At 38.1% G+C, this 21,022-nt stretch overlaps 1 protein-coding gene across 1 annotated transcript; it reads right to left on the bottom strand.

The window, feature by feature from the left end:
* Positions 1–450: 450 nt before the first annotated feature.
* LOC112508082 (ribonuclease II, chloroplastic/mitochondrial) lies at positions 451–19,780 on the bottom strand. The gene is made up of 14 exons (XM_025112861.1): positions 19,497–19,780; positions 18,135–18,294; positions 17,899–18,012; positions 17,743–17,820; positions 17,543–17,674; positions 13,163–13,381; positions 7,097–7,279; positions 5,920–5,982; positions 4,642–4,748; positions 4,417–4,566; positions 3,591–3,750; positions 2,753–3,148; positions 2,050–2,274; positions 451–943 (listed from the first exon to the last, which is right to left on the bottom strand). Exons 1-14 carry the CDS (start codon positions 19,766–19,768, stop codon positions 815–817), a joined length of 2,388 nt encoding a protein of 795 aa, XP_024968629.1. The 5' UTR covers positions 19,769–19,780; the 3' UTR covers positions 451–814.
* Between the last annotated feature and the right edge of the window lie 1,242 nt (positions 19,781–21,022).

Here is a 21,022-nt window from a genome sequence, read left to right as displayed (position 1 = left end):
TCCTAAAAGATCGAGAGTGTTTGAGATTGCTTATTTAAAACAACTTATGTTTTTTTGTAAAAGTGCTTAGCAACTTATACGGTGGCAAACTGGAGTTCTATAAAAAGTGTTTGGATTAGCTTATGGCAGTATCACACCGGATGAACTGATAAACATATATAGAGATACCCTTTTCTTTTCTCATCCAAACACTAAAACTCCTTATTGTCAGTACCACACTGGAATAAGTTAATAAGTTAGAAGGAAGTAACTCATTAAAAACTCCATATTACCGGCACCAAACCAGTATAAGCATTTCCTTTGTTTTCCTCCATCCAAACACTAAAAACTCCTTATTACCGGTATCACACCGAAGTAAGTTATAAGCACTTTAAATAAGCAATCCCAAACATACATTTTAAGAAAACACAGAAAAAGTTCACAGAAGTTGTAACCTAATTGCAAGTATTACAAAACCATGTGATTTTAGAGGGAAAATTTCAACCTATATACGATAAAAATGAGTTGGTTTTAGGTTACATTTCCTAACTGATTTACTGGATATAATTCTAAAGTCAATAAGTAGAGATATACCTTTTTTTGTATCTTGGACATGGATTTTTCTATAATATCATACGATAAAACCGGGCTTTGACTACCGATTATTGGCGTCTGACTTGGATTCTATTATGTCTGCCCGAGCCATCGGAACCTCGTCCACCTGTTTGCGGGTCAAAACTGCAAGAACAACCGTCATAAGTTGTTTTTGACTTCATCAAAATATAATGGCGCAGACCGGTGTCTAAGTATTATTGTGATAAGATCCCAAAGAGATTCATGTCACTTGTACAACTTCTTTGAGCGTAAGGATGTCATCACGCGGATGAGCTTCTTCAACCCGAACCTCCACTTCATCCCCGACATGTGACCCTATCGACACCCAAGCCGACGCCTGAAACCCAACCTACAAAATGCAACAAAAAAAAAAGAATCATTATGACAGCAGCATGAACGAGATGACATACTTGCAGCAGAATGAACGAGGCCAAAACTGATTATAGAAAGTTCAGTGAGAGTGAGTTTGGTATGTGGACGAGAATAGACTGGATAGTACTGGATGAGCGAGAGTAAGGTAGATGGGTTAAAGAATTATGGAAGGTTTTGAGATTTTAATTTGACATGGATTGTTTAGTAATTTACCAATCATGTCAAATCTCCGTAACTTTGTTCCACCTATTTTGGTGGGACCAAAAGAATGCATTTTTGTTCCACTTAGTCCCGTCCTGGCACAGTTTAATGTCACGCCAAATGTGGGACAAGTATGTTCCGGACCCATTCAATGGAAGTTTCTAGTTGATACCCTTTTGAAGTTGGCTTGAAATATAATAGAAGACAGAGTGAACAGATCCAGATTATGATTAGATTAGGATTAAAGTACTCCCTCTGTCCCAAAATAAATATCCACATTTCTATTTATGTTTCAAAAATAGATAAACTAACTTCTCAAATGTACCCTTAATTAATACACAAATATTTAAAAGTTGTGAGGAGAGATAAATTAATTAAGGGTAAAGTTATCATTCGGTTAACTAAAAAGTGTAATAATTATGCATGTGTAAGGGGATCTTTGGTCGGTTTTCCATCAAGTCTTTTATCTATAAAGTTGTTTGTATGGATTAATCTGTCTGTATAGATTGGATAGGTTTTTGTTTGGGTGGGTTTTTTCATAGATGGAAAGAGCGTTTTTTTTATTGGGAGGGACAAGTTTTGAAAAACCTTCGCTTTCTGCATAAAGCTCCCCTTAGAAGCTTACTGAATAAGTCACTTTTATATCATTAAGACACTACCAAACAGTCATGTATAGCTGACCAGAGTCCCATTAAACTGCTAACAAACAGATCAAAAACTGTGTGCCACTTACATTGTCAACACTTTTTTGGGACGGAGGGAGTATTTTATAAGATCTTTTGAGCAAATCGCCCATAAACATAGAGGGATCAGCTCAAGTTATGCGTTCAAACAACATAATAGGGCAGTTGGGATGTGTACAGGAGCAGTTTAGATATTTACCTCCAAAAGTAGTAAAGATGCATTCCGATCTTTGATGAATTTAAGGATCAGCGCACGGTATTTTCTTTGTTTGGGTTGTGTTCTCAAGTATTCTAGTATCCAATACCGTAGGCTGCTGCTAAATAGCTTCTTTGCTATCCTAGCATTCATGTTCACAGATGCAGCCATCCCTTCTAGTTGCCCAGCTGTAAATGGAAGAGCATCGCCTCTAAGAAAGGCTTTCACCTATAAAAGTAGAGGAATTAACATTACAATTATGGAAAAAACAAAAACAATGGTTTAAAGTGACAAATTATATTAGCTAAAAAAGAAGAAAAACATACTTTTTTGTTTTCTAAATTACTGCAATTAACAAGCTACCTCGAACACCAATTTGTTTAAATATGTGTACTTTTTGTTCCTATTTACCATGATATCTAGTTTTGCATCTGAAAGACATTCCAAGCATGAAAGCTTATATGCTGGTATTAGGGTTTTAACAGGAATTAAAAGAAAAAAGAACTTTAAACTAAATATCTTTAAGAAAACCATCAACTAAGGCCATTTACCCAAACGCTTACCCGGTAAGAGTCAAACACTTAACTCTACTTTACCGGGTAAGAGTGTAGTCCATCAAAACGGTATTGTATGCAACATTTTCCCGGTAAGCGCAAATCGGGTAAGCGTTTGGTAAAAGACCCCTAAATATCTTTTAAAAAATCACCTGGTAATGAGCAAGGAGGTCCATATATCTGCGAATAGGAGATGTAAACTGCACATAACCAGGAATACCCAGAATACCATGGCGTATAGCCTTTCTATAATCCATTTCAGCAGCACGCATAATTTTCACAATAGCAGAGTTACGAACTGGGCCTTCTGGAAGATGATCAAATGCAGATGTATCAATGTTGGATTGGGGCTGTCCTCTGTATGGTAAAGGAATCTTATTAGCAGAACCATATGTGGCTAGAGCTTCCCCACAAAGTATCATCATTTCGGAAACGAGTCGCATTGCAGGATCTCTCTGGTCTTCAACATACAACCTAATTGATGGTTCTGGATCATCTGGATTTTCCACCTTTATTCTAGTTTCCAGCGAGCCTGTGTCAATTGCACCCTAAACCATGTACAGTTTTCAAAAGTACAATCAGCAAAACTCAACTAAAGTTAGCAAATTGATGAATCACACACAGGAGAGACAGATCGAAGGAGACAAAAAAGGATATCACCCTAGGCCACTTAAGTCCTCCCCATATCAGGACAGTTTTGGATTTCTCCAGAAATCTTATTGCGCAAATTGAGACGAACCGAAATTAAAGAGGCTATCAGTACTCTAAAGGGTTTGGTAATTTCAAAATATAATCTTCGTCCCTTCCCCTTTTTGTGTGTGTACAATGCTTTAACAGATGAAACAACGTTGTAATAATTGGGAAAAAAACAACCATACACTACAAAAAATATGCACTTACTTTTCCTTTCTAGTCCTTAAAAAATAAATACCGCTTCTGAGAGTGGGGAAAAATTTTCTTGTAAATGTTCAATACAACCAAAACATATACCTGTCCACGTCGCCACTGAAGCCGAAGACTTGCAGCCTCAGAAAGAGTCCTTAGTTCCAACTCTTCTTCCAGATTCAGATGAAGCAGCTCAGATGCACTCTCATATGTTAGCATATACGTCGGTCTAATGGTTGAATTATTCACTGCATATTCTGCAATGCTGTTATCAAGTAATATAGTAAGATCGCAGGAAAAACACTATAAATGAACTATTGAGCATATTAATGAGTAGGTGATGTAATGATGGAAAAGCAAAAATACATGTTAAATTTTATATTAAATAAATAATAGATCTTATTATCATATATGTGACCTTGTACACAGATACTCGGAATCTACAGTTGTCTATATGTTTAGGGATCAAAGAAAGTTAAATTTGCGGAGGGGAAAGCCCTGAATTTGTAGACACAAAGAGAATTGGGACCAAAGCAAATCAATCACAAGAAGAGAGTAATTCTAAACCTAATATATGACCTTAAACCAAACCAAATGAACCCAATATATCCCACCTGTGGTAGGGTTTGGGAAAATATATGACCTTAAACAAAAACAAAATTTTATTCCATGCCATCCGTCTTCAACTTGCAGAAATATCAATAAACTAAACCAAGACAGAGATTAGATATGAAAAAAGCAAGCTCACTCCCCTTCCGTATCTGGATCACACAGCTCCAGGTCACGGAGTGTGGAATCCCTTCCCTTAATTGTTCCCTCAAGTTATAGTAAAATGCAGGCGATGCATTCTAATAGTGTTTCACAATTATATTAAGCAGTTTCACTCAAACTCTTACCGGTGCATTTGTGCATGCAAAGCATTAAAGTTTACCTGCCATCAGAGTGCAATACAACTGATACTGTAACAGCCCTGCAATTTGTTCCTTGCCTCAAGCTCATTCCCTCCATGGCAAGTTTCTCAGGAAACATTGGATAGGTGGCAGTTGGTAAAAAAACAGATGTTCCTCTTTGCATTGCTTCTCTACAGTATAACCATACCCAAAAACCTCAGCGAACATTGAAGTCGCAACTACATGCTGTAGAGAACCAAATGTACCTGTCTATCATGCTCCCAGGCTGAACAAAGCTAGATGGATCAGCAACATGTATCCAAACTTTAATACGGCCATCATGCAACTTTGTCGCACTTAGTGCATCATCAAGCTGTAAATTTTAGTCATTTGCAGTTAATATTGATAGATGCTTAATCAAATAGATATATAATAACGTGTAACATCAAAGTCCAAACTGCATATAGGAGATACCCAAAACACAGCTTTGCAATAAACATGGCAGCAGTCCTTGATGGGAAGTGGATGTGTGCACATGGCGCAAAATAAAGAGACCAAAAGAATACTACATTATTGCTTGATTTAATCTCAGTGCTTTGATTTGAATTGCTTGAAAGCTTTAAGTGGTTTATTCAATTGTTTTTGCATGTCAACCGTTTCGTTAAGGAAATAAACAAACCACTGAGTAACTGGAGGAAATAGTGAACCTTTAGAACTCTTTAACTGGAAGCAGTTCCCTAACATGGCTGGTTATTATAGGGAATTTGGACATGTTTTTACACCCTTGAAAACTGAGTTAAATTAGTTAATCACTAGGTATGTTCATTACAATTTTATGTGCCTATAATTTGCTATCTGGATAATCATTTTTCTTCATAATATCCATCCACTCATCCACTGAATGCCTTATTTTATGTCGAATCTAGGAGTCCAGAAATTGTAAAACATTTTGCATGGCAGTTTGATTCAATAATTTGTAATCATTTTCTCAAATAACTTTGTGCTGGTTTCTTACACCGTCCTCTAAAAAAATCATTAGGGGAAGATTCGGGAATACTCCATTATTACATTGATTATACATGCGACTGGGTATCATTGTGGAAGTGCCAGTCAAATTTTGTTGTTGCGGTGGATTGGTGATTTGATTTATTGCCATGTTACTTTGAGTTGTACTATTGTAAATTCTTGTATAAATTGTATATTTCTTACAATATTTTCGGGAACATTTCAGTATATGCTAACTAAAGATTGTATTTCTCTTCATTGGTTGTTGGCGGCTGATGAAGGTGTAGCTATAGCTTCAGATCATGTTCATCTGGTAGGCATAAAAAATACTTCATAATTGAATGAATCGAATAGCATATAGGTACATAAATGCCAATGAGCAGAGATACTTCAAGCTTAAAAAGACAATATAAACCCAAATATCCTATACATTAAATTTACATATGCACCTTAATATGTATGAATTCATATATGTATGAATAGTAGAAAACTAACACAACATGCTGAATGATGCAAGTAAGATAATAAAGTGTATTTACCTCATCTGCTTCATCCACGTCAATTGCATATACCTTCAGATGTGTCAGATCTATCCTGTCGTCCTACATTCACATGCAGCAGTTAGAGTGCACTATGTTTATATCTTAAATTGAGGATGATGATCAGTGACAAGGGCCACCTTATGCAACTTATTTATGAAAACACTTCGAAAGCAATATGGAATTGGAAGCTTCAAATGACTCCAACTGTACAGCTCAAAAGATCAAGACAGAAAAGGTAAGGTTTAAATTGACCACAGTTGATCCCACTTCCTTACCTTATCATAAGCAAATCTGAGCCATCATAAGCTATATTAAATTCCTAAAGCAAGAGATAAAGCTTGACAATCCTAACTAATATTAATAACTACACTGATTAGGAGACTTTCATGTATGTACACAAGGAAGCCTTATGTTTCCTTCAAAGAGAATATGTGGACTCGTGGAATAGAGAATAGGGGAGGAGGATTAGAAAAAGATACATGGGTTCAGAGAATATATATATAGAGAGAGGGGGGGGGGATCAAACGAGAATGCTAACTATTTAGGAGAATATGAAAACGACCAAATCACGTGCAAAATCAGATATGATTTTACATTAACCGTCAAAAAAGGTGTGCGGGCGACTTTGGCCGCGTCTTCAGGTCGCCGGGCAAAGTCGTGGGAGTCACATGTGATTTTGTACGTGATGTTAGTGTAAAATAACATGTGATACGACCATTCTCTTATTCTCTTAAATAGGTACCGTTCTCGTTTGAACCCGACTCTCTCTAAATATATATCAGAAAAAACTGAACTGCAATTTTAAGACCTTTATACGATTAATGCATGCAACTTTAATTTAAAAACTATGCCACTAGTTTCCTTTGAGAAACTATCGAATCAAGAACCGGGATCTTGGGTGCTTTTAAGGCTATTAAGGTCATCTTAGAAGCCTCTCGAGATATACAGAAAAATATATCAATTAATGCCTCTACTCCATTACCTATTTTAAAGTTTAAAGTGATTAATCGGATTATAGATTTCATCATCCTCATGGGCACTCTACAATTGTAATATCTTTAACTTATGAACCTCCCATACTCTAGGGACTGACCATGCAGATGGAAACCAATGCAATACTGTTTAACAAACTGAGAGAAGCATCTCATAATATTCCAAATAAGAAGCAAAGTACCTTATCTGTATCGGGTGATTCAAGCAGAAGCCTTTCAGCAGCTGACAAAATCTTATCTGGATAATTGGTACGTATGCTGAACTTTAGGAGATCAAGATTGACATGTACTGGGAAATACCCAATATCTATGAGGAGATTTACTGCAGAAGTAGGCGTCTTTGGTAAGCCCATTCCCTTCAGGATCTGATAAATGTAAACATAAAACATAAGAGTCGGCGTTGCTTTTTGTCCTCTTTGAAAATTTTCAGCAACTTCACATAACTGGCAGTACAGTTATCAATAATATAAGAAATACCCTTCAGAATACACCAAGTACTCATTTCAGACATCTAACATTTTTAACCATACAGATAGCCATGCAGCACTCGAGTAGACCCAATCTAGCCCAGCCTCTGTTTGACAGGGTGTCAGAGTCCCATAGCAGCAGTCATGGATCAAACAAACAGAATATATCCCACTCAAAAGTAGGGTCTTGGGGGATGTATACACACCTAACCTCTATTCCCCAGTAGAGCAGTTGTTTCCGTGAAGACCCCCACCTTATGCAAAGTATGAGCGAAAATAAAGTAAGAACTGAAACTAGTTACAACTAAGCATCAGAAAGAGAAGAGAGAAGAAAGGGGCACAATGAAACATAAAAAACGTAAGGCACATTATAACATAGAAAATGTAAGGAAAAGCACACATCCCTTCAAGTCAGGGACCAATCGAACTGTATATATGTAGGATCTACATGAGGACCAATCAAACTGTATATAGGATCTACATAAGGACTCTACCAAAATCAGGGGTTCCACATATTCTAGCACTATATAAATCTACAAGAACTCCTAAGAAATAACAGTTTTGGTGGAAAATTTCCATCTTCATTGAAATGAAGTGATCTTGATACATACAAGGGGTTCCGTATACCTGCATTTGGTACGCAATATCACTATACAAGAACCTGTTGTCCCACGTTTGGTGTGACATTAGACTGGGATAGAACAAGACTAAGTGAGACAAAAATCAGCAAAATGAAATAGGTGGAACTAAAATCAGGGAGAGGGGAAAGATTGGTAAATTACTAAACTACACTTCAAATTAAATCCCTAAAACCTTACACAATTCTTTCACCCGCCTAGCTCACTCTTGCCTATCTGATCGTGTCCCATCCCGTCCGGTCCAGTCCAGTCCGGTCCTCTCAATGTACCAAATGCACCCTTTGGTCAGACCTATTTACTTTCACTTCTTTGTTTCCAAGTGTTTTTACAAATTAGTTATTAACTCAACAACCCACCATCGAAGGCATCGAGTTTCTTTATTTTTCAAGTATTGATGTTGATACGAATTGGGAATTAATTAAAAATGATGCAACTAAGCCTAGAATATTGCACGTGTATTCTAAAAGGGGTAAAACGGGAAATGAGAAAAGTAGTTGAGGTTTGTTAGAGGAGAGAGAAGAATAAATAGTGGAGGGTGATCTTGGAGTGGGTATTCTGTTTTCTTTCATAATTGTTTAGGCTCCAATCTGTTGATTGTGAGAGAGGGTTTTCCCTGAGTTTTATTCCTTTGTAATTTGTCCGATTCAAGTTCAATGAATTCATCATCTTCCTCCATTTCTGTATTCTTACTTGTTTTGCATAGAATTGTTATCGTTACCCATCATTGGTCCGACCTGCCCTTGACTGCCATTTTCTTTTGTTTTCCGTTTGATTATCGATGGAAACTCGTTCTGTTCAACATCGACTGGAGCAACATGAGGAGCTCATTCATCAAATTCAAGCGGATGTTACCGATATCAAAACCACTCTGCAGACATTGGAGGTGGATAGGGCTGAATCCAGCGAATTTCGTAAGATCATGTTGGGATGGATGAAACAACAAGGAAAACACCTGTTTCCGGATTCAGGGAGTGGTTCGGGATTAGGCAATCAATTTTCAAGTCCTTTCTTCGATGTTCACAACAGCGGCGGAGGACCTGGTGGTGGTGGCTATAATCCTCACACAGTTGCTGATGGCTTACCTTGGGCAGTGAAGAAAGTCAAATTACCGGAGTTTTTTGGTTTTGATCCTCAGGGATGGATTCAGAAGGCTAATCTGTATTTTGACATCAACAGTACCCCAGCCCATCTCAGACTGCGTTTGGCACAATTAAGTATGATGGGGGTGGCTCAACATTGGTTCACCATCGTCATGCAGGTTCATGAGGCACTTAGGGCCTGTTTACTTGTGGCTTAATGAGCTTAGTAGATAAACCGGCTTATTCGGACAGACAAACAAGGCTGTTTACCTTGGGCTTATTCGCTCAGAAATGGGCTTATTCGCCCAAATGAAAAACTTGTGTTGTCCAGGTTAAGCCAAGGTAAAAGACTTGCCCTACCCTTACACAATAGTCACGCCTCTCTCAAGTCTCTTCTCCATCGATCCAACACCCTTCGATCTCTTCTCCATCGATCCAACACCCTTCGATCTCTTCTCCATCGATCGACTGTTGGTCTCTTCTCCATCGATCTCTTCTCCATCGATCTCTCCATCAATCGACTGTTGGTCTCTTCTCCATCGATCGACGGCTGTTGCTCTCTTTTCCGTCGATCGACCATACCTGTTGCAACGAGTAGCAAAGGAGTAGCTAGCGGCGACAGCTACGACGATGTAGAGCGGCGAAGGCGACGAAGACGAAGGCTCAGACCGGTCGCCAGTGACGAAGCAAATAGGGGTGGCGGCAAAGCAACCGGAGATGGCGAACGCCGAACAGGCGAGAGGGAGGATGAACAAGCAAAAATCAATTTTATGGTATATATCATGGAAACAAGAAATTTCAAGCTGCTGTTTGCTTTTTTTTTTGGGTATTTGCTGTTTGCTTAAGGTTTTCTTACCTGTTAATATTTGCTGCTACCATCCTATGCTTAGGGGTAAATTGGTCATTTCTGCTATTCAGACTGTTGATTCAGATAGAAAAGTAAACAGCAACATAAATTTATCCAGACAGACAAATTTATCCAAACAGACAAATTTATCCATACAGGACTTAATAGAAAATTTAGTAAACAGCCCCTCACTTGGGAGCAATTTCAGACTGAGTTGCTGCAACGATTTAGTGGATTGGAGATCCAAAATCCTTACGAACAACTTGCTACCATTAAGCAATGCTCCTCCATCCATGATTATATCGACGATTTTGAATACCTTCTATCGTTGGTTCCTCGATTGCCGGAAGCGCAGGCGTTGGGATATTTTGTGACAGGGTTACGAGATGAGGTCAAAAAATGGGTTCGATTACACCGTCCTCAGTCACGTTTAGATGCGATGTACTTAGCAAAGGACGTCGAAGAGATGCTACGTCCGTCATCAGGTAACCTGTCTCACTCCCGTTTTCGTTATCATCAGGGTTCTGATTGTAGTCCAGTGGGTCAAGGGGATGTTCGCCCTTTTACATTGGGCGGCCCAGATGGGAGAGGTCCATTTACTCCTAAGTCCATGGACCGTTCATTGAATGCTAAATCCTCTCACAATTTTCGTCCGTATGGGTATCCGACTTCCGACAATTCTTCCGGTAATCAAAAGGATCGGGGATATCGTTCTCTTACTCGAACGGAATGGGAAGAACGCCGCAAAAAAGGGTTATGTTTTCGATGTGGACAACAATTTGGACCGGCTCATAAGTGTCCCGAAGGGAAGCTACGAGTATTATTGTTGGGCGATGATGAAGATGATTTGGCTACGGGGGACCTCTGTTATGTAGAGATTTCCGACGAACAAACCATTACAGGAGACGAGTAGATTCCGTCGGGAATGTGTGCTGCCTTAGAGTATTTTGAGGTTTCCACTGAGGTGATACCAGGGGGCAAGATGATGAAGTTTGAAGGGGAAATTCGAGATATTCCGGTTACCATCCTAGTCGACAGTGGCGCGACTCACAATTTCATTTCTCAACATTTGGTAACATCTTTAGCTCTAACTTTTAATTGTTGTTCGAGAATTAGTATCAAATTGGGGGATGGCCATAAAATACTTGTTGATAAACAATGTCTTAATCTCCAAGTATTGGTGGGAAATCATGAATTCATGGTGGATGTGTTGATTTATGATGCTGGAGAACTGGATTTGGTGTTGGGTATGGCTTGGCTTAGAACATTAGCATAAACCTGTCGCTTATTTCAGCAAAGCGTTAAGCGATCGAAACTTGGCCAAATCAACTTATGAGTGGGAAATTATGGCATTGGTTTTAGCCGTCCAACATTGGCGTTCCTATCTTTTAGGGACCTCGTTTGGTCGCTCGTTTGTGGTTTACACCGACCAAAAAAGTTTGAAATTCTTATTACAACAACGCATCACTAGCCCGGATCAACAGAATTGGGTGGCGAAATTGTTGGGTTACAACTTTGAAATTTGTTACAAACCGGGTAGGGAAAACCGGGTAGCTGATGCATTGTCTCGTAGAGCTGAAGAGGGTGGATTATTGATAATTCTCTCAACACCGCTGTGGCTGCAAGGGGCTGAGTTAATGGCGTAACATAAGGCAGATTCAGAAATAAGAAAGTTGAGGCGTGACTGTAAAGCTCAACCAGATACTCATCCGGCGTATTCGGTTAGTAAAGGAATACTTTACTACAAAGGACGGTTAGTAATTCCAAAGAACTCCAAATTTATTCCCAGTTTGCTCAAGAAGTTTCATCAATCTGCTTTGGGAGGCCACTCCAGCTATTACCGTACTTATCGACGAATTGCAGGAAATTTATATTGGCCAGACATGATTGAACGAGTTAAGCAATACGTACGGGCTTGTGATGTTTGTCAACGGTGTAAGGCAAGTTCAGTTGCCCCGGGTGGACTGTTGCAGCCTTTAGACATACCTAATGCAATTTGGGAACATTTGTCTGTGGATTTCATTCTGGGACTTCCTAAGTCTAGAGGGTTTGATGCTTTATTAGTGGTGGTAGACAGGTTGTCTAAGTACAGCCACTTCATATTACTTAAACACCCTTATACCGCCAAATCCGTGGCTGAAATTTTTGTTAAAGAAGTAATCCGTCACCATGGAATTCCCAAATCGATAGTGAGCGATCGGGACCCTTTGTTTCTGAGTCAATTTTGGCTAGAGATTTTCCGATCCCAGGGTACTGAGTTACACATGAGTTCCGCATATCGCCCGGAGTCCGATGGTCAGACTGAAGTAATCAACCGCTGTTTAGAAACGTACCTGAGGTGTTTTGCAGTTGATCAACCTCGTAATTAGTCTTTGTGGATTCCTTGGGCTGAATTTTGGTATAATTCCACTTTTCATGGATCAACTGGGAAATCTCCATTCGAGGTGGTTTATGGTCGAAAACCACCAACAATCACCCAATTCATACCGGGGGAAATACGAGTCCAACAGGTGCTTGAAGAATTAAAAGATCGTGATGAAGCTTTGAGACACCTTCGAGTTCATTTGTCACAGGCTCAAGAAGTTATGAAGCAGAGTGCTAGCCACTCGTACAAGCAGAGTTCATAACAGAGATGTTGAGCAATGGTTGATTCAATGGAAAGGGAAGTCTATGGAAGAAGCAACATGGGAAGATGCTTTGATGATTAAAAGTCAATTTCCTAAAACAAGTCTCGAGGGCAAGACTTTGTCGGAAGGGGGAAGTAGTGATACGAATTGGGAATTAATTAAAAATGATGCAACTAAGCCTAGAATATTGCATGTGTATTCCAGAAGGGGTAAAACGGGAAATGAGAAAAGTGGCTGAGGTTTGTTAGAGGAGAGAGAAGAATAAATAGTGGAGGGTGATCTTGGAGTGGGTATTCTGTTTTCTTTCATAGTTGTTTAAGCTCCAATTTGTTGATTGTGAGAGAGGGTTTTCCTTGAGTTTTATTCCTTTGTAATCTGTCCGATTCAAGTTCAATGAATTCATCATCTTCTTCCTCCCATTTCTGTATTCTTACTTGTTTTGCATAGAATTGTTATCATTACCCATCAGATGTGCATATTGATTGTACTTAACCCACATACTGGACAAAACAACCCATCCAGACATTAGAACTGACATTGAATGAATAAAGAAATATGTGTGTTGTGTGTGCGCAGGCTATAGAAATTACCGCTCCTGCAATATTCGTTTGCTCATCTTTACAAGCATCTATAGCAAAAGCCTCAAGAGACTCGATTCTGTGCCAGATTTTCTCTTCAACTTTCCAGGAACATTTGGACGGTTTTCCACGTGGAGGCATTGCTTTTGCAGATTTTAGTAACTCCACAAACTCGTGAAATTCCTTATCGGCTGCCTCCTTTGCAAGCATTCTACGTCTAAGTTCTTCAACCTAGATTATTGTGTAAAAAATATATATTTAATCACTCCAAATGATTAAAGATGCATCAAAAGAAATAACAATTACTTAGCAAAAGAAACATCAAACTGCACTCATCACGTGATTAGTCGATAGCAACTGCAAGACGTCATTCGATAATACCTAAACAACGTCAAATTTTTCTTTACAAGAACAAAGAAGTATGTAAAATAGAGGCCCAAGAAAATTTACTATGCAATTGATGAACAACAACAATCTGTAGTCCCTTTGGTCGTTGTCCCAAAAAGAATGCATTGTTTTGACAAGGCACATAACTGATGAAGTGTTTGACAGTCAAATCAAATATCTAAATGCCCATCAATAAGACAAAATAGAAAAATCTTGCTGATGCGATGCTGTCAATATGTAGCAAAGATTACTATAGCAACTTACGTATATCTAGCTTAAATATTTGCCAAAAAGGAAACATTGTTGTTGGCATAAAATATATTCAGAGAAAATTATGCTTTATTATTATGGAGAAAATCCCTTTCATAAACATTAGAGACATTAGTAACTAATATGACAATATAAGATAAAGATATCTACAAGGATAAATATAATCAACTAGAGTTAAGACTCTTATAACACTCCTCAAGAGGAGCATGGATGTAAATCATTCTTGTTACATATGGCGCTAACTTCTTGTCCTCGAAGTGGCTTTGTCAACGTATTAGCAAGTGAATCTCTTAATGGACCCAAATTGGCTTAATAGATATACGGCAATCTACCTCAATATGCTTTGTATGTTTCATGAAATGTTAGATTCTAAATATGTGTGATCCCCCAATTCAAGTGTCACAAGGTGTTGGAGCCAATATCAACTCACAAGGCGTCAGTGCCAATGTGTGATACTTTAGACTCTGCACTTGACAAATAAACCACATTTTGCTTCTTGCTCTCCCAATATATAAGGCTCCCACAAAAAAAAAAGTAGTAGATCTCCTAAGGGCATCCTGCATGTCTATCATCTATACCCAACTACTCAAGTATGTCCTCATAAGTGGTAAAGACCCTTTCCAAGAGCACCATTGAGATGTCTTAGGATATGTAGAGTTGCATCTCAGTGACTAGTGTGAGAAAAGAACACAAAGTGCTCATAAATTGGAGAGGACACAAAATATTAACTGCATTCACTCAAAACATAATATATGGTCTTAAAATGGACATGGCGGGCTTACACGTTTCAGAGGACATGACATCTAGTAGAAGTTCTTGTACTCATAGGACTAGAATAGAGGACTAGGTTTAGGGAACATGTAGCTAGCATGGACGGGGAGAAAGGAGTTTGAGAAGGTGAGGGTAGGATGGGGGACGGGTTAGAGAGTTGGCAGATAGGTTATCGAAGTCCTATACAAAGAGATAAACATTTTTCTTTACCTTCTCTTGTTTTCATTTTACCTATTTCTTTCCTTTTTTCGGCTTACTATTACTAGTCTATGTCAGTGTGCTTTCTTTGTTTCTTTTTTGTTGGTTGCTATTATTGTTGTTAGTTCTTCTTGCCTTTTCACTAGCACCTTTTCATAGGTTAGGGGTCTTCATGAAAACAACCGGTCTACCCTTTGGGGGTAGAGACAATTGTGTGTACATCGCATCCCTCCAAGGCCCTAATYCGAGTGGGATATACTGGGTTTGTTTGGTTCGGTCTTAAGATTGTGAGATAATTTAGTTTCCCCAATAGTCTCATGTATCTTCATGAGTTGACTAATAGCTCTATGTCTCAAGGTGAAACTTGATATTTGGAGTTATTGGTAAGTGAGAATCATGACTATCAAGCATGCCTGTGAGCAAAGATGTCAAAACCATAAAAAGAAGATGCCTTCTCGAGGTCTGGCTATCTGAATGCCTCCATAGTCTCATATTCTCTGTATGAAATGTTTCATAGCAACAAAATCCATTTATTTCATAACTTGCAAAAATTATATTATCCACATAGAATACTAGAACAATTCTGTTACATTGTGCTTAAGGAAAAGAAGGGAAAGTGGGGAAGGAGGAGAAAACAAAAAAAAACCATGTGTTCTCTATGTTTCCTCCCAAATGTGGGAAGAAAGGAAGGGAAAGGAAATCTAAAAGAAGTATGTGATCTTTTATGACAAACATACCCTGATAACAAAAAGTGAGAAAAATACATATAAGATACCGTTTGGTACGCAGACTGGATGGGACTAGACATGACATGACATGACAGGATAAGACAAAATTGAACTAATAGTTCGTCCTACGTTTGGTACAACTAGAACAGGACTGGACTAAAATTGTTAAAAATGACCGGATTACGCCTAAAATGTTGTTTGTTGGTTTTTGTTATATAATAGTTATACAAAATTAAAAAATTATATTCAATTATATTTATATTTTTGGTTTTATCCATTCCCTTCATTGTTTTTTAAAAATAAAAAATATAGTATTTATATGTTAATTCACGTTGCTAAYCTAATACACTCTTTCTCTTCAAATTCTTAGTAATCAGCCGCCACCGCCATAAGAAGTGTTGTATCAAAGAGAGATCAAGAGGATTTTACTTGTCACAAAACCCTCACCTTTGTGTGCTGCCATATCGCCACCATCACCCACCGCTGGATCGAGATGATTCTGCCCAGCACCTTCCCCTTCGTTCATTTGCTCCACAGTGGAACTCTATCGATCCACTCCCTAACCTTCCTCCCACTTTCTCGTTTTTCTTCAAAAGAGAACCCACCTCCATCTTTAGAAAAATCGATCTGTTTTATTTAGATTGCTTTGGATATTGTAAATCTGGGTTGAAATGGGGGGATTGGTTAGGAAGGAATGATCGGAGATGTTGATTGTCTACATACGGATGGGCAATGGAGGGGTAGTCAGAGATAGGTATCGGCCGGAGCCCGTGATGGTGTCCGGAGATAGGAAGGGGGTCATGACCAGTGGATCAATGGTTTGGAGAAAAGGTTGGGCTTATAGGGGTAACATGGTCATTTTATGTTTTGTCCCATGTTGTTCACCTTTTTGGGTAGAACAAAAAAGCTCAAGAATAGTCCCATGAAATTAAGTTTTTGTCCCATGTTGTCCAACCTCATTCAGTCCCATGGCATGCCAAACATGTGATTATGGGACTAATTATTTTTGTCCCATCCCGTCCCACCCAGTCTGCATACCAAACGCATATATATGTAAAAAAAAACTAAAAATGACATCTTACTTTTCCTTTCTATCCCATTCAAGAACATGAAAAATTGTTTCCTTTTCCATTCCATCCCTTCCCTTCCCTTCCCTTCCCTTTCAAGAACACAAATAAAAGACTTTATTTCCTTCTTTTCTTTTCTTTTCATCCCGAATTTGAGAATACTGTGTTAACAGTGTTCTTACATAGAATTATTGAATAGTCGATCGTAGCTTGGGTCATTCTAGAATTCTCCAACGCTTGAGAGAATATAGAGAATTAGACATGGAGGACCTACCTCATAGCACAAGAACTTCTGTCACCTCCTCCGTCTCATTTGAAAGTCCACCGGTTTTGTTTTGACTTCAAGAAAATTTATCCTTGGTCCTACTCACCAGGAACACGCTTATAGCCTAGTCTTATGAACAAATACTTAGCACTAGCGTTTTTTGCTTTATAGCTTAGTTTGTTACCATATGTAGTCTTACTATTATCTCCTTTTAGGGGGAGGGTGTAAATTCTGGAACAGGTACAAGAAGAAAAATTACGAGCTCCAATAAGGGAGTAGAAAAAAATCAGACATACATAGTCCATTCATCTAGGCAAATGGAAAGAATAAAACATGACCAAACAGGCAGCCAAATCGCCAAAGCACCAAAGCTAGAGAAGCTGCCAAATTATTCTAGATTCATGTGGTGATGAGGGGGGTCATGTTACGTCTCAACGGCTTCTTAAAGGCATAATCCAACATGGAGAGGCTTTGTCAGTATAAAGTCACAGTATAAGTTCATCTTCTTCCTTTTTCCTATGGTGTCTCTTCTTTGTATGGTTGATATCGATTTAGTTCTTCATAACCACCAGCTAAACACAAATAAGTAAGCGAAAGTGTCGTGCATTCTAAATGCCTGAAAAACATTAGAGTGAATTTTTTCTGTTTCTTTTGGTTATTCTTAACAAGAACTTTACATACAGTGGGAATCAATCACAAGGCATACCTGAACAGTTGGCCGAGGACCATAAACAGAACAAGAGCCTTTGCTGTCAAGCACAGTGAAGTAAATTTCATCTCTCGATAGCAAGAGATGGGCGCAATAGCTCTCAACAGGTTCAGCACTGCCAAAAATCATCTGTAAGAATGTGAGAATGTCAACGGGGAGATGATGAGACATCAAATATCACATTCAAGCACACATACCTCAGCCAATTCTTCAACTGTTACCGACTTGTTCATTTCAAGAAGCTCAGTCCAAGCAAATTCAAGGAGTGTGGGATCCTGTAACAAATTAGTTGATCTCTATAAGACACATGGGAGTATATCTTACTCGGTATATTTAAGTCATCAAGAACTGACCAAGCTATTCTGAGCTCTCTGATTGAAGTCCAATATGTTTGTGGTGTCGAAATTATCAATCCCTGGAACTATATAAGTGATCTGTTGTGGTTTAATGGAAGTTGTAACACCATTCTGCATGTTTTAAAACCAGATAACAATCAAAACCTTCCTAATACCATTAAAGGAAGGAAACGACAAGTCCTAACACCTGGCAATCCATTGAACATGACAAATGTAAATGTTTCTACAAAAACCTGATCGGAGACTATCCAATTCTTCCTTCCATCAGGTTTCTGAGCTACAGCAAGCAATATCCTTTCAGAATCTTTCTTAAATTCTAGCAGCAACCCTTTCTGCAGTACTTGCTTCCGCAATTTATCTTCAACAAGCTCCTTATTGCTTGTCAATACTGATCTGAAAAATGATTAAATAAATCACATAATAGACCAACATGTATCCAAGTAAATTCAGTACGTGCATCAAAAGGTAGAAATGATCACGATGCTAAGTGAAGTTTGTAGGTATAAAACTGTAAAAAGATAATTTTTTTACTTGTAACTTGCAAGATACGGACGTGGGCCAAAAAGGCTGGCCCATGCCTATCAAAGCAACACAAATATCAATCAAACTATTTACCATTTGTAAATTGTCTCCTAATGGTGGACATGGTACATTGTCATCATCTGGTCTTAAGTTCGGAAATAGGCTAAAACAATTAAATATGTATATATATACACACATATACTGATTCACTTTCACGTGCTTATATATATTCTACAACACAATTGACATCAAACTTGTGAAAAAACAATCAAACTCTTCAGGAATGATTACCAATCTTATACTTGAGCAACTTGTTTTTGTATAACATCGGGCAATTGCAATTAATGGATCACTAATCTAGACATTAGTAGCGATAATGCCATTGATGATTTGACATGGGGAATGGTTGAGATGACTTCCGACCTTGCCTACGAAAATGAAATGGGTCTAGTGCCTTGTCAATAAGACCAGTGGAAAATAAAGATACGAACAATTTCTGAAGATGACTCTTTCATTGGCCAACATGGTCAAAACTATGATGATCATATGCTTGGCCAATATAAGGATGGTGGTGAAGAAGAATACGACTTCCAGAGGGAGAATAATGATAAAAACAATGCCACTGATCCAACAGATGATCCATTTGTTCAGTTATTGAGATGACGAAGAAGAATATTATGATTGGCTAATGAGAGTGATAACTTTTTATTTATTTACTTGAAGTTTGTGGGAAGTTTTTGTGGGAAGTCTAAGATTTGTCTAATTAAGTAATTTTATCATCTTATATTAAAATTATCATTTCCATTTCTACCAATATGAAAAAGGGCGTGCCATGGCTCATTGTCCAAGCACCGTGACTGCTATGCATCAAAACAATTAACGACTTGCTCAATTTACAGGTTTTGGGAAGAAAAACTCACTAATTCTACGAAAAGGGGAGTATGCAAGTACCAACTAAAGCATATGTTAAACAACATGCAATACATTTAGCCACAGGTATGTATCGTAACAAAAGTAACTCAATCGAAGACAAGTTAAATCCAGAACGACACTAATGAAATAGAGGAACGAACTTATTACTAGCACGAACTGTCCTCCGCCGACGTAATGCTTCAAACTCTTCCATCACGGAATCAACAAAACTTTGGACGGAATAACTCCGACTGCCACCGCTTTTTAAGTTATAATAACCGAACACCATCGGCTTACAAATTGAAAGACGAGACAACTGTAGATACTGAAAAGCTCGAATTTGGCGGTACGTGTGGAACGCTGCTAGTGGCAGGGGCGACGGCGGCGAGGTTGAGCGAAAAAGTGAAACTGAATTCACCGTTCGGACCACCATGTTTGAGCATCGAAGGGGGAGTGCGGGTAGCAAACATGGAATGTTTTTCCCCTTGTTGATAAAGGTGTGCAGTTGCAACCGGGAAAAATCCCGGTCGGTCGGTCGGACGGGTCGGGTCGGTCTAGCCCATTTACGTAAAAAGGATTACTTTCTACTTTTTCTAATTGCATATTTAAGGACAGAATGCGTGAAATAATAACTTACTTTTATAAATTTTTATTGTACTTTTAATTTTTCTTATTAYAATAATATATTTTTAAAATGTTTTTGAAAGTATATTGTTGTAATAAAAAAATAAAAATACAATATTATAATAAGAAATTTTGTAAAAGTAGGTTGCTATTTCGTACATTTTGTCTTTATATTTAACCCAAAATATACTTATATAATTTTAATCAAATTAACTAATTTAAATTATCAATAGGGATCATATATATAATTTTTCTGGCAACCGTGGGTAATCAATTTGGCGACCACGAATGGTCTAAAGTTATTGCAGGTGAACTTTCATAGCCACATAGTGTAAGATCCAGATTACATAAATGATATCATGTTTGTAATACCTCATTTCTATAAATGATAAACAAACCTCCAAAAGTTACATTTTTAAACTTTTAGAAAGCAAACGGGATATAATATTTACGAGTTTCTAAATCGAAATGTCCGCTTAGTTTATATGACGTTTCTGTAAGCACCTGTTTTCCAAAATATCCTAAAACAGACAAAATAAATTTAATAGATTTGCAGAAGCTTAAACTATATACAAGACGGATGACATTAGCTACCCGTTATCTAGATACTTGTAGTTACAATCAAAAGACAACTAATAAGTTACAATCCATAGTTATATTCGACTAACTATATAATACCAAAAGAGTCGTGCTACTGGAAGCACCAAAAGCAAAGATCTCAATCTACTTGAGCTTGTTCTTTGCCTTGTCTACACGGCCTGTAAAAATGTGAACAACTAAAAGGGTAAGCACATAATGCTTAGCGAGTAAATGGGAACTAGTAACTACTAAAGCTTCACAAATGTAATCCATGGAAGTCAATGATCACGAAGGATGTAAATCATGTGATAAGTAATCATCATTCGAGAATCATACATCTGAATATCAAAGTATGCAACAAATAGATCATGTGAAAGTCGATAAATTGATATGTACTGCCACCGAGCTATCCCGGTCGTGGCAAGCACAACAATATATATCATAGATTTCATACCACCCGAGCTATCTCGGCCAGTTAAATTCC

This window comes from Cynara cardunculus (genome assembly GCF_001531365.2).
Source record: "Cynara cardunculus var. scolymus isolate 2C chromosome LG 2, CcrdV1, whole genome shotgun sequence".
In the NCBI taxonomy this organism is placed as follows: Eukaryota; Viridiplantae; Streptophyta; class Magnoliopsida; order Asterales; family Asteraceae; genus Cynara; species Cynara cardunculus.
The sequence above is the reverse complement of the archived record's forward strand: the minus strand, read 5'-3'. Positions and strand labels throughout refer to the sequence as shown.

Coding starts and splice junctions, on each gene's coding strand:
- LOC112508082 (XM_025112861.1), bottom strand. CDS start 19,768: ATGGTGGTCCGAACGGTGAATTCAGTTTCACTTTTTCGCTCAACCTCG. Junction 17,675..17,742: donor CAGTTGAAGAATTGGCTGAG/GTATGTGTGCTT, acceptor ACATTCTTACAG/ATGATTTTTGGCAGTGCTGA. Junction 3,751..4,416: donor GTATTGCACTCTGATGGCAG/GTAAACTTTAAT, acceptor ACTTGATAACAG/CATTGCAGAATATGCAGTGA.